Below are 14,564 nucleotides of genomic sequence, written 5' to 3' on the forward strand. Positions count from 1 at the left end.
ATTACGGTCATGTAGCGCCGGGTAGTAAACACTGTTGCACCACTCGTTTCGTGCGTTGTATCGTTCGAGAATCGCTTGCTCTATTAACACAGTTTAATATTAACTCCATTTACTATATTTAAAGCGGACAGGAAAAACACATTAATCGTGGCATTGCGTCGGTGCCGTTTCCCGTATAATTGAATAGCCATGCAACTTTTCATAGCTTTGTGCGCCGCCTAACTATGCTAATAACGTTTGCAAAAGAAACAATGTCGGGCAATTTAACCCAGTTCCTTTTATAACAATTTTTAAGAAATTCATTCACTCGTAAACGTTATTCAATTAAATTTAAATTATTTAACTATTTAATTCAAAATAATTGTTCAAATATATATTTAATTTTATTTAAATTTATTCGTACAAGAAAAGAATAAATTTATTGTAAAAATCTGTTGATTTTAATATATGAGACTTAACCTCTTAATGTACGATTTAATTCCAAATAATTGTCCAAAATTTATATTTAATTTTATTTAAGTTTATCAATACAAGAGAAAAATAGATTTGTTTCAAACATGATTTAGTTACCACTAAAATTACCAAAATAAAAACATTTATTAATTCTCTAATAGGAAATTAAATTTTCAAAAAAATCGACTTGGATAAATATTTTTACAATTTTTATTAAAAATCACAAGTAAAAAACAAGATTATTCATGTTATAAAATTATTCAAAATTTCAATTGCTAATTTTTAAGTTTGCTTCGACCCCCCCTCCCTCTCCAAAAGGATCAACGACAACCTGAAGGACCTCTTCACAGGCTCCTGGCACGCGTCCCGGGCACAATAACGATAAGCCCCTTAAAAGGCCCGCGAGTCTTCTTTGTGGAGTATCGAAAAGAGCACCGGTGGCTCCCAGCGCAGGGGGGATTTCCAGGGGAGATCGCCCGCGGGCAGAGACGCCTGGCGACCTCAAAGGTCGACGGGAACGATTCGAGTGCGAACGGTATCGAAAATCTGGGAGTCCTGGCGGGGGTCTGTTGGATCAAACAAAGAGCCTGTCCGCCCGTTCTGGTAACCAACTTAACCGGAAACTTCGAATCAAAGCAAACACAGCGAAAGTGCCCGCAGGGGTCAACTCGGCGATTCATCGTGAAACTCGATTTACTACCACCACCGGGCGCTGATGCCGCCATCGCGCCACCACCGGCATCATCCCTTGGTGTACTTCGTTGCGCGTACCGGAGCACGCCCCATTGTCATGTTGCAACAGTGCGCACCGTTTGTTTGCGTGTAATTGGGTAGCTTGGCCGCGAGCGTGCGCTGGCCTCGCGGTTCACGATAATAATGCGAGTTTCCTGGATGATCGAGTTACTCCAATTGTCTTAGGGGAATTGCTGGAACACCGATTACCAGTTTTCCTGAGCCCCAACATCCGTCTCCGGCTCGCCTCTTAATAGCTACTAATGTTTACGTCGATATTTTAAAAAGATCACGATTTTTATTTGCAAAATTAATAGCGTAAATGACCTCAAAATTGGTGCAGGAGTTGGTAGGAACTCGAGTCGAGCTATAATCTGTGAAGCGTCAAAGTAAATGTCAAAATAAACATAGAAGATTGCATAAATAATATTAGTTAATATGTTCGTTGGATAGGGGATGAAATGCCCTTTAAAATGAGCGGTCGAACGAGTCGATAGCTTTATTAGTTCCGGAGATATGAGGATTTTAGTTTCGAGTCGACGCGGTGGCTAGTTTGTTTACGTCCGCGCGGTCAATGAACTCTGATGGTCGCTGACCACACGTGTAATTAGGCCACTAGGCCACTCGATGACCACTGGTGACCACGAGGCGACGCGTTAGACGGAGACAGAGATAGTCGAATTAATAAAAAATGTCCCTTTACATAAATTGCGATATCTCGAAAACGGGAAGTCGGATCGAGAAAAACCAAAAACCAATTTCAAAGAGGAAGCTTTGCTGCTTCTAACGGCGGTTGAATTTTGAATAAAACACTAATAGTTTGGAAATTACAGGTAGTTAAAGTTTTAGTAATTTTAATACGTGTTACTGGATTCTTCACGAAGATATTACATCGTTTAATGTAATTAATTCTTGAACTATTCCATCTTTAAAAATAAAAATAGATTGTATATTATAGATGAAATACGAAATCCTACTTTTTTACAATTAAATCGATTATTAATCGGTCATCAATGATACTGAAGAATACCCAGAATTTAAAAATGTTAATTTTGATTCTCATATAATTAAAGATTATAATAAACTAGATTTACTTCAATTATAAAATAAATCTACATCACCTTTTGATTTAATTTTTGAACTATTCCATCTTTCTGGAATAAAAATAGATTCAATTAAGGGACGAGTTAAACAACTTTAATTTCAATATAATCAGAATTATTTTTTCAGAATGTTCAGAAATTTGTAAATTATAATTAAATTATTCTAACTTTATGGCTTGTTGTTGTAGGAATATGTGAGCAAAAAAAAATTCCATGAGAAAAAGAACCAAAAAGAGAGTTTCTTTCGAGTGCTTGTGAGAAAGATACAGTTACCAGTAGCCCTCTGTTGGCGACCGCGGGAAGCTCGCCCACGGTGTAATGGCGGAAAATAGAATTAATAAAATGCTCGTTTGATAGGGGCCCAGTCGTGTTTGTACGAGCCTGATTGCGGATATTTAATGCATGCGAACGGAACACGTGTAAAGCGGGTAGTAGAACAGGTACGATAATGCGGAACTTGGTTTGTTTATACCGGGGGGGATTAAAATAATGCATCGATGCATCGATCCGGCGCATCGAACCCTATAAAGAGATTTACCTCCTGGGCAAATTACATGTTCATTAGTTACGAATACACACGGTGTTCCCAGGCGTTCCAGATCGTACGAAAATATTATGTTTGCACGTAAAATTCCATGTTAATATACAAATTAACAAGCTATAATATCTTGACCCTTAAAAGCATCATTTTTTAATTTTTTAAAATCTGTTATATATAAATTACTATACAGGTTTATGTGAAAATATGAAAAAAACTAAGAAATGAATATGCATATATTTGTTTATTAATTATTATGAAATAAAGAACAGCTTGAATTTTTTTTTAATTTTTTCATATTTCGTTTGAATGGACGAAGTTAAAATGGCGTGCAGACAAAAGTAAAATTTTCACTACGATTATTAGTTTAATTACCAAATAGACGGTCGAAAATAATAACGGGTGTCATAATAGTTTAGTAAAGAATTAAATATTAATTAAAATTAAACAGATTGGCCTATTCATAGTTAGTTTTCTCGGTGAATCGGGATGGAGGAACCGAAGTAGGAACGCCTAAACTATACTGCGTGGATTAGCCGTCCCTGTGGTGGCCTTGAGCGGCCAATTAATTGAGTTTCGACCCAGTCGCTTACCACACGACGGTTCTCGTGTCTATTACCGCAATTCTGAGCCTCCCGAATTCTGCTCGCGATACGAACGTTCCACGGGAAATCATAATTATTAAGGACATCTAATAAATAAATTTTTTTTTACCGTCGAAAAATTTCACACCTTCTCGAATTTTTTTCTCAACGGTGGGTAGGATTTCGAGGGTATGTGTATTCACCAAAAATGATTCTAATTAACCTCTGCGACTAAACATAATTTTTTTAGAACGATTTGAAAATTTTGAAAAATTTCTCCACCTATTTGAATTTTTTTCTCGAAACTGAGTAGGATTTCGGGGGTATGTGTATTCACCAAAAATGATTGCAATTAACCCTAGCAGCTGAAACTATTTTTTTTAGAACGATTTGAAATTTTTGAATTTGAGTCCCATAGTTTGTTTATAAAAAAATACCAAACGCATTTTGCAGCAGAAAACATCCTAAAATAAATATTAATAACAGTCGAATTGTGTAGAGAAAGCAACCAAAAATAAAATGCACCGAAATCTGCGTAAAATAATTTTCGTTTTTTGCGTTTAAAAATTTCCAAAACGTCGAATAACAATTCTACGGTCGCGTTCGTTGAAATTTCGACACAGCTACATCGTAGACCATAGTTTGGAAATGGCTAGGCGAGCAGGAGAACGATCGATGGAAATGTTCGAGGACGGAAACTTGCGGGACAGCGATAATTACGCATTTTGCGACGATTAATATTACTTTGCGCCCGAATCGCGTGTAACGCGTAAATATTCGCGTACGTCAAATTAATACGGAGAATGTACCGTTACGGATCAACCAAATATTCCGTTGGCCGGGAATTATATTTGTTGTCAAAGCGCAACGATTTTCGAGCAAGTTCGACGAATGAAAACGCCGTTGCTAAATCAACGGGCTTTTCGATTCGGTAATGTGTTGTGACTCCGTTTTGGAAAATGAAACGATATTGACGTCGAACGGATAGCTAAAAATTATTCAGTGTTTTTACAGAAATTGGTCAGAAATTGGTCAGAAATATTGCTAGAGTTCTGTTGGATTGACATGGAAATTTCGATTTTCTAGTGGAAAATCATTTTTTTTAAAAAGGGAAGAATAAAGTTTCATTTAGTATGAATTTTTAATTTGGTAGCTTGTGGTTTGTTTGTATGGAGTGAGTGTCATTTGAAATGGATTGTTTTAAGTGAATACATGGAAAATGATTCACTGTGATTCACTGTTTGAGAATGTTTGTATATGATTGCTTGTATGAGACTGTTCCTCTATGATAGATTGTATGATAGTGTACCTCTAGGATTCACTGTTTGAGACTGTTCCTATATGATAGATTGTATGATAATGTTCCTCTATGATTCACTATATGAGAATATTTCTCTATGATTGATTGTATGAGACTGTTCCCCTATGATAGATTGTATGATAGTGTACCTCTAGGATTCACTGTTTGAGACTGTTCCTATATGATAGATTGTATGATAATGTTCCTCTATGACTCACTATATGAGAATATTTCTCTATGAATGATTGTATGAGGCAGTTCCCCTATGATAGATTGTATGATAATATTTCTCTATGATTCATTGTTTAAGAATGTTTCACTGTGTTTGAGACTTCCTTTATGATAGATTGTATGATATTATTTCTCTATGATTCACTGTTTGAGAATGTTTCACCGTGAGTGACTTATTTGAGAATGTATGTGGTTGACAGATTCAGAATGTTCCTGTATGATTGATTGTATGATAGTGTTTCTCTATGATTTACTGTCTGAGACTCCTTCCTCTATGATTGATTGTATGATAATGTTTCTTTGTGAGTGACTGTAAGAGACGGTTCTCCTATGATAGACTGTATGATAATATTTCTCTATGATTCTCTGTTTGAGACTCCATCCTCTATGATAGATTGTATGATAATACTTTTCTATAATACACTGTTTGAGAACGTTTCACTATGAGTGACTTATTTGACAATGTTTCCCTATGATTCACTGTTTCAGACTCCTTCCTCTATGATTGATTGTATGAGACTGTTCCTCTATGATTGATTGTATGATAATGTTTCGCTATGATTCACTGTATGAGACTGTTCCTCTATGAATGATTGTATGATAATGTTCCTCTATGATTCACTATATGAGAAAATTTCTCTATGATTAATTGTATGAGACAGTTCCCCTATGATAGATTGTATGATAATATTTTTCTATGATTCATTGTTTGAGAATGTTTCATTGTGAGTGATTTGTTTGAGAATGTTACTCTAGGATTCACTGTTTGAGACTTCTTCCTTTATGATAGATTGTATGATATTATTTCTCTATGATTCACTGTTTGGGAATGTTTCACCGTGAGTGACTTATTTGAGAATGTATGTGATTGACAGATTCAGAATGTTCCTGTATGATTGATTGTATGATAGTGTTTCTCTATGATTTACTGTCTGAGACTCCTTCCTCTATGATTGATTGTATGATAGCGTTTCCCTATGATTCACTGGTTGAGAATCCTTTCTTTATGATAGATTGTATGATAATGTTTCTCTATGTTTCAGTGTTTGAGAATGTTTCACTGTGAGTGACTTATTTGAGATTGTTTCTCTATGATTCACTGTTTGAGACTCCTTCCTCTATGATTGATTGTATGATAATGTTTCTTTATGATTCACTGTTTGAGAATGTTTCTCTATGATTGATTGTATGTGACTGCTTGTCTATGATGGATTGTATGATACTGTTCCTGTATAATTGATTGTATGATAGTGTTTCTCTAGGATTCATTGTTTGAGACTGTTCCTCTATGATTGATTGTATGATACTGTTTCTGTATGATACTTTGTTTGACAATGTTTCTTTATGATTGACGGTTTGGGACTGTTCCTCTATGATTGACTGTATGAGACTGTTCCTCTATGATTGATTGTATGATACTGTTTCTGTATGATACTCTGTTTGAGAATGTTTCTTTATGATTGATTGTATGATACTGTTTCTCTATGATGAATTGTATGATACTGTTTCTCTATGATTGATTGTTTGATACTGCTCCTCTATGATTGATTGTATGATAGTGTTTCTCTATGATTTACTGTCTGAGACTCCTTCCTCTATGATTGATTGTATGATAGCGTTTCCCTATGATTCACTGGTTGAGAATCCTTTCTTTATGATAGATTGTATGATAATGTTTCTCTATGTTTCAGTGTTTGAGAATGTTTCACTGTGAGTGACTTATTTGAGATTGTTTCTCTATGATTCACTGTTTGAGACTCCTTCCTCTATGATTGATTGTATGATAATGTTTCTTTATGATTCACTGTTTGAGAATGTTTCTCTATGATTGATTGTATGTGACTGCTTGTCTATGATGGATTGTATGATACTGTTCCTGTATAATTGATTGTATGATAGTGTTTCTCTAGGATTCATTGTTTGAGACTGTTCCTCTATGATTGATTGTATGATACTGTTTCTGTATGATACTTTGTTTGACAATGTTTCTTTATGATTGACGGTTTGGGACTGTTCCTCTATGATTGACTGTATGAGACTGTTCCTCTATGATTGATTGTATGATACTGTTTCTGTATGATACTCTGTTTGAGAATGTTTCTTTATGATTGATTGTATGATACTGTTTCTCTATGATGAATTGTATGATACTGTTTCTCTATGATTGATTGTTTGATACTGCTCCTCTATGATTGATTGTATGATACTGTTTCCCTATGATACATAGTTTGAAAATGATTCTCTACGATTGACTGTATGATACTGTTCCTCTATAATCGATTGTATGATAATATTCCTCTACAATTAACTATTTGAGAACATTTTAACATCATTCACACTTAAATATTAGCTATTAACTACCCACGTACTTTTAATATTGAATCTCAAGTCAATTTCCAGAACATCCAAAGACAACTATCACCAAAATCATCTCATAATTTTTCTACCCAACCCAACCCAACCCAACCCAACCCACCTCAGTCCTAGTAATTCCCACTAATTTCATCAACATACAAAGCAAAGGATAAAGTCCCCCAACCATTGAGAGGACCGAAAACGCAGCAGTTTGATCCCTGTGAAAGAGTGTTCGATATACCGCGGGTCAGGGGGGGGGGGGGTATAAATCGAGTCTCGTTCTGTATAATAACGTGCACACGTTGCATGGTACGTCACCGACGTGCACACTCGGTGGGGGGGGACGAATAAAGCTGGGCGGTGGAGCAAAGGGGGGGCGCGCGAGTGGGTGGAAAAACGAAGGGGGTGGAGGGGGGGTTGTGCCTTTGTGCTCGCCACCTCTGTGGAGTACGCCAAGCGAACGGATAATAATGGATAATAATGCCTAAATGGACGATCATCGGTTCGAATTCCATGAATCGATGATTCGATTGTTTCTGTTATTGCGCGCCCGGCCATCCGCGTCCAGGTCGCGAAGTGGGCCGCTCGTGCGGCACAAATTCAAATTCCAATCGTGGATCAAACGTGTTTTTGCGAAAACTGTGATACGCAGAGGCGCGCGTAAATATTGTTTGGGGAAAGGATTTCGTCCCGGTAATTCTACGCTCTGTTGTCGGATCAATTGGAGGACAAACACGGGCCACGGCTTGTTTCGCGCTTACATTGTCCCTTAAACGGTACCAAAGATACTTTTTCTGACGCAACAATGGTCGAAAATCGAGCGATATTGGCAAATACGAATTCTTTGAAAATTTGGGAATTTTTTAAATTTGAGAATTCTTTGAAAATTCGAGAATTTTTTAAATTTGAGAATTCTTTGGAAATTCGAGAATTTTTTAAATTTGTGAAAGCGTAGAAATTATAGGTTATACAGGGTGGTTTGTGCAATATTCTGCACCGTTATTTATTTAATTAATTTTCTAAGTCAATTTATAAAGTGTTCTGAAAAAAATTTTGTATTAAAAAAAGCTATGCAATGCATACCTATAAATTAGATGGTTAAACATTGTAAATTGCGTGGAGATTGTCGACACTTACTTGATTCTTGCCTTTGAGGACGAGGACATTAGTGACACGTCCGAAGGGTGCACCAAGATGGATGATCTCACAGTCTGACACCTCGTTCGGTATGTTTCTGATATGAATGACTCTCGACGGTTTGCCATTGTGGCTCTTGTCGAGTTTAACCTGCAACAGAAAAGAAATTTCGCCGTTAAAATTATATTTCATTCCACGGTACAGTTATTATACTCGGTAAAAATTTGGTTTTATACCGGGGAAAAATTTTAATGGGGGATTCTGGGGACCAAAATAAGACGAAAATCAAGAATAGTAATTTTTTAATCGAGGCTTCGTTAAAAAGTTATGAACATTTAAAGTAGAAGTGTGCAGCGCGCACGGTTCCCGTTTCACAAGGGCAATTTTAATTGTTAATAACTTTTTAACGAAGCCTCAATCAACAAATTGGTATTCTTCATTTTCGTCTTATTTTGGCCTCTAGAATCCACTAGAAAAGTTGTAAATAATTTGGAATTTTTCAATGCTTTAATTCATCTTAAAAAGTAGCATTGTCGAGAATAAAATTTTAATTATTAATTCAATTTTTAATTCTCAAGAATTTTTATTATAATTTAGGGGTTGAAACAACCCTCTGCAAAGTTCCCATTTAATTTAAATTATTATTCCAAAATTTACAATTATTAAAAATAGGATAGTTTTTCCAAAAAAAAAAATTCCTCATTTGCTTCATGAGACATACTTTGAAAACTCTACAGACTGACAACGTAAATTTAAAAAAAAAAAATACAAATTCGCACAAAACCAGTCCATCAATTATTATTCAAAAATTTATAAATATTAAAAATAGGATAATTTACAAAAAAAAAAATTCTTGTTTGCTCAATGAGAGGTGCTTTGAAAATTCCATTAAAGAACTATACACTGACAACGACTTCCAATAAACCTCGTGGAACTTCCACCCCCTTTGGTTACCTCTGTGCGTGTAAAAGTAACGAAACTTTTCGCCAGTGTATACATTTAAATCGAAACCCTTGTTGCCGGGGGCGGAATTTTCAATCACGGCTCAATCTAGTCGACTCGACTTGTCAGCCTCCCTCTTGCCTCGAACGTCGACCTCAGCCACCCTCTTACAGCCCCCAAATTTTCCCTTTCATTTTTTCTTACCTTTAAATTTCATATTTCTTAAATTCAAACTTCAAAAAATAAAAATTCTAGCAATGAGAATGAATTTTATTGTTAAGGAAAATTATTCCCTAAAAATTAATTAAAAAAATCGTCTTTATGGTTGACATTTTTATTTTTATTTCTAGAATTTTAACAAAATTACTCTAATTACAAAATATTAATCACCAGGTATTCAATTTATTTATTGCTTGTAGGCAGATTGCAAATTTTATAAGAAAATAAAAAAAGAGAAAATTATAAAATTAAAACAAAATCGAGCCATTCAATTTTTATTTATTCCATGTGAGTAAATTGAAAATTTTATAAGAAAATAAAAAAAGAAAAAATTGTAAAATTAAAACAAAATCGAGCTATTTAATTTATTTATTCCTTGTAGAAATAAAAAAAAAAGATAATTTGCCTCTAAGAAAAAATTAAAAATTAAAATTAAAAATTAAATGTGAAACAACGTGCTTAATAAATGGAACAAGTGCAATAGGCAGTTCCTGTGTGTTTATAATTTTCGTAACGTCGAGTGAAAGGTACTTTCGAGTATCAAGTATTATACCATTGTGCTTTGAAGAAATAATGAGGCACAGAGGAGAGACTGTTTCGTTAAAATCTTTCTTGGAGATCGTCGGTGAAATCGTATAATAGCGTATTACCGTATATTAATCGATAATCGGAGTGCAGGTGTATAATGCATAATGAAGACATCGTACATAATTTAATTGCACAGTGGAAAATTTCGTCGTCTCTTTAATCGATGCACGATATAATATATATTATCGTATCGAGTATTTAATTTGCCCCATTATGTTTCATTACTCGATCATATTCGATATTTAAATAGTAGACAAAAGAGGGGGATGAAATCGGCGAATTAAACGCTCTCGAGGATCCTTTAATATCTGCTATATCGATTCGAACTTTAACTTCGCGAGACGACGTTTGATAAATCGCTGGAAATATATTTGTAAGGGATGATACAGGGTGGACTTTTATTGTGGATGTCGACTTCCGTGTCACCTCCGCGCTCCGTTGAAAAATATTCAACGCCATATTGAATGGCCAGAGTACGATTAATCTTTCCACGAAACGTGTAACGTCAATTTTTATAAAATTTTTAACATAATAGTGGATGATTCTTAGTTCCCCGTTGCCAGAAATCCAATGTGAAGCATCAATAATCCTGTATTCAGTATGCCTGACCATGCTTGACCATGCTTGACTTTGCTTGACCATGCTTGACTTTGCCTGACCTTGTTTTTTTTGCCCCAAAAAATTTTAAAATGTCACCAACATATGTGTGAATAATCCCTGAAAATTTTACTGCAAAAGGTGTTATAGTTTCTTCACAAAAAATTCTCAAAGTTCAAAAAAATTCACATCAAACTAGCCTTTCAATTTAAAGAATAAAATTAGAAAATTTTCGTGTTTAGAACAATTAAAAAATGATACGTATGTTGTGCTCGAATTTTCCAGTAACTTTGCACATGTATTTTTGTCAAAGGTTACAAATAAAACGTTCTGTACGAAAGGTAAATACGTGAATATATTTCTGGTTGAGGCGACGTTGCATAATCGTCTCTGGTACGACATGTGAAAGGTTGCAGAGCTTGAATGTGTCGTTATTGCAATGTTGCTGGGACGAAATTTTGTTTACCAGGTCGTATTTAGAGAGGAAAAGTCGAATTTAACGAATATATTATTCGTATATTCGTTGCTCGTACTTTATGAAATGAAATTTAGATCCAACGATACCCCCTCGACGATTTAACTGGCTATGACGAATTAATGAAACTCTGTACACGACAGATTTAAAACTGATACGTCATTTATTTGTTTAATTTGTGGCTCGTAATAAAAAAGAATATTTTAGGAATGCATATTATTTATAAATTAGTTTTTCTAGCAAAGGGAATTTTTTCTGATTTTTTTCCATGATAGCAACTCTTGTTGGTGTGTAAATATATATAGCAATTGTTTCTGATTTTTCCCTCATGATTGCTATATAAATATATATATAGCAATTGTTTCTGATTTTTCTCATGATAGCAAGTCTTATTGCTATATGAATATATATAGCAATTTTTCCTGATTTTTCCTTATAATAGCAACACTTATTGCTCTATAAATATATATAGCAATTTTCTCTGATTTTTTCTCATGATAGTAACCCTTATTGCATTATAAATATATATAGCAATTTTCTCTGATTTTTCCTCATGATAGCAACACTTGTTGCTGTGTAAATATATATAGCAATTGTTTCTAAATCCCCCCCCCCCCCATGATTGCTATATAAATATATATAGTAATTGTTTCTGATTTTCCCCCAATATTGCTGTATAAATATATACAGCAATTGTTTCTGATTTTCCCCCCATGATAGCAACCCTTATTGCTCTATAAATATATATAGCAATTCTTTCTGATTTTCCCCTCATGATTGCTATATAAATATATATAGCAATGTTTCTGATTTTCCCTGATGATAGCAACCCTTATTGCTCTATAAATATATACAGCAATTGTTTCTGATTTTCCTCCCATGATAGCAACCCTTATTGCTCTATAAAAATATGTAGCAATTTTTCCTGATTTTCCCCCATGATAGCAACCCTTATATATAGCAATTGTTTCTGATTTTACCAACATGATAGCAACCCTTATTGCTATATAAATGTATATAGCAATTGTTTCTGATTTTCCCACCTAAATGATTGCAGCTACTGAATAACGTAACCATTTCTGCACCTTTTTTAATCCTGTCTGTTACGTGTCGTTTAATTTTGACCAGCATTGTTGTTAGGATGTTTCTCGACACGTTGATTTAATTGCTGACCGGTTCGAACGGAAACGAAAAGGGAGACGAAGTGTAGCGAGGAAAATGGCGATGTTAGGAACACGTTGTCCAAGCGCGAAGAGGTCCTCGAGGTTCGTTGACGGGAGTGGTTGAACGGTGCTCGAAGTCAATCTTGTTTGCTCCACGAGGGCGCGATTCTCGTGGCCTGCATCGGGCCACCTAACTCGCCCTTGCAAGGAAGGGAAACGTCGAGCAATTAAGCCTCTTCTTCTGCGATCGACAGCCACTCGTGGCGAGCCTCGTCTCGCCCTTGACGTTTCCCTAGCATCTCATTTCGTGGCCTCGCGAGTTCTTCCTCTGGACCTGGTGATCGTTAGATTAGACACGAGGGCTGTTCGAGTCCCTGGGAACCCTTAGAAGTCTTAATAAATCACGAATAACTTGATGTCTGACCAAACGTACACCTATTCCCCTTAAATTTAAACAAAAAAAATTCCAATCGTTCTAAAAAAAATATGTTTACTTCCAGGGGTCAATTACAATCATCTTTGGTCAATAGACATATCACCGAATTCCTACCCAGTTTTGAGAAAAAAATTCCTTACCGAAAACATGCCTGACTATATACACACCTATTCCCCTTCAATTTCTCAAGAAAAAAACACTTCAAATCGTTATAAAAAAAATAGTCTCAGCTGCCAGGGTCAATTACAATCATTTTTAGTCAATAGACATACCCTCGAAATCCTAACCATTTTCTAGAAAAAAATTCGAGTAGCTAGACAAATTTATCAACTAAATTAAAAAATTTCAAATCATTCTAAAAAAAATATGCTTACTTCCAGGGGTCAATTACAATCATCTTTGGTCAATAGATACACCCCCAAAATCCTACCCAGTTTCGAGAAAAAAATTCCTAACCAAAACCATGTCTGACCATACCCACATCTATTCCCCTTAAATTTTTCGCAAAAAAAATTCCAATCGTTCAAAAAAAAATAGTCTCAGCTACAAGGGTCAATTGCAATCATTTTCGGTGAAAAGACATACCCTTAAAATCCTAACCATTTTCTAGAAAAAAATTCCAAACCAAAAATCTGACGATCATATGATATTAATTGCGATCAATTATAATTAAAAAATGAATTTAAATTATTAAAAAATGGATGACTGTAACGATTCCCCTTTCCTCCTAGTAGTGGTACCTTAAAATCTGCTTTGACTGGGAACGTTAACAATACGCGTGGTCCGAAGCAGGTCACAGAGGCGGGGTTAGTTTCGACTCCACGTGGGGTCGGTGAATACCCTGTCCGAGCAACTTTTTCACCCCCCCTCTCGCGGTTCTGTCGACCGAGGTTAAGGGGTAGAAGAATTACCGCGGGATCAAAAGAAGTCGAGGGTTTAATTTCAAAGGTTAGCTGCCGGCCAGGGACTTCCTCTCGAGGCTTCCCCGCTATCCGAATCCACCTCGGGAGCCCACTTCAGAAGACTCGAAACTCATCTTCACGAGCTACGGGGGCGGGTGGTAGGGGGACCAGGAGAGAGGAGAAGAAACCGGGGGAGACAGTCGGTGGGAATATGGCTCCTACGGAAACCTCGTAAAGCTGCTGCTTATACGTGCTCCGGCGCTCTAAAGCTCCAGTAACGATAAGGAACGACGATAAATAGGAGTAAATTTTAGAGATAGGTGAGGAGCCGCTCGTGGAATCCTCGTAAAATAAACCTGGAACGATCTGCGTTTTATTGGAATTCAGCGCCGGTACTTGTTTCGATGCTTGGGGATCGATGTTTGACTACGCGAACTTCCGTTTAAGGCGATGCTAGAGCCCGGTATACTGGCAGAAATGTTTAATATTTCATTTCACTTCATGGCTTCTCCGCCTCTCGATCGTGTGGGTACACGTGTCCTGGCCTAAGATGACTTCGTTGCAAAATCATTTGCAGGTCCCCTGACCACCCAGTATCGTCACCCAAGTGTTTTTAGAGCCAGATGACTAGTTAAAGTTACAATTGATTTAGTTCAAATGTCTGCATCCACCAGTGTTCTCTCGACTTTCCTTGAACTGGTCTTTTCTATGCGTAGGTCCTCCATTTTTCTTCCTACATTTTTCTCAAGTCATCAGAAACACACCCACTTCCCAACTCTGATACCTCCAATTACTCAGAGTGTTATTAA

At 36.0% G+C, this 14,564-nt stretch overlaps 1 protein-coding gene across 12 annotated transcripts in view; it reads right to left on the bottom strand.

The window, feature by feature from the left end:
- LOC122402964 (polypyrimidine tract-binding protein 2) overlaps window positions 1-14,564 on the bottom strand; it is a 548,137-nt gene that overhangs the window by 140,700 nt on the left and 392,873 nt on the right. For all 12 annotated transcript variants that reach the window (XM_043406201.1, XM_043406200.1, XM_043406194.1 and 9 more), the window contains one exon: window positions 8,434-8,583. In XM_043406201.1, coding sequence (XP_043262136.1) covers window positions 8,434-8,583 — 150 coding nt within the window. The remainder of the gene's footprint in view (window positions 1-8,433; window positions 8,584-14,564) is intronic.

This window comes from Colletes gigas, unplaced genomic scaffold, assembly GCF_013123115.1.
Source record: "Colletes gigas isolate AHSC1104 unplaced genomic scaffold, ASM1312311v1 Colletes_gigas_Sc00042, whole genome shotgun sequence".
NCBI classification, from domain to species: Eukaryota; Metazoa; Arthropoda; class Insecta; order Hymenoptera; family Colletidae; genus Colletes; species Colletes gigas.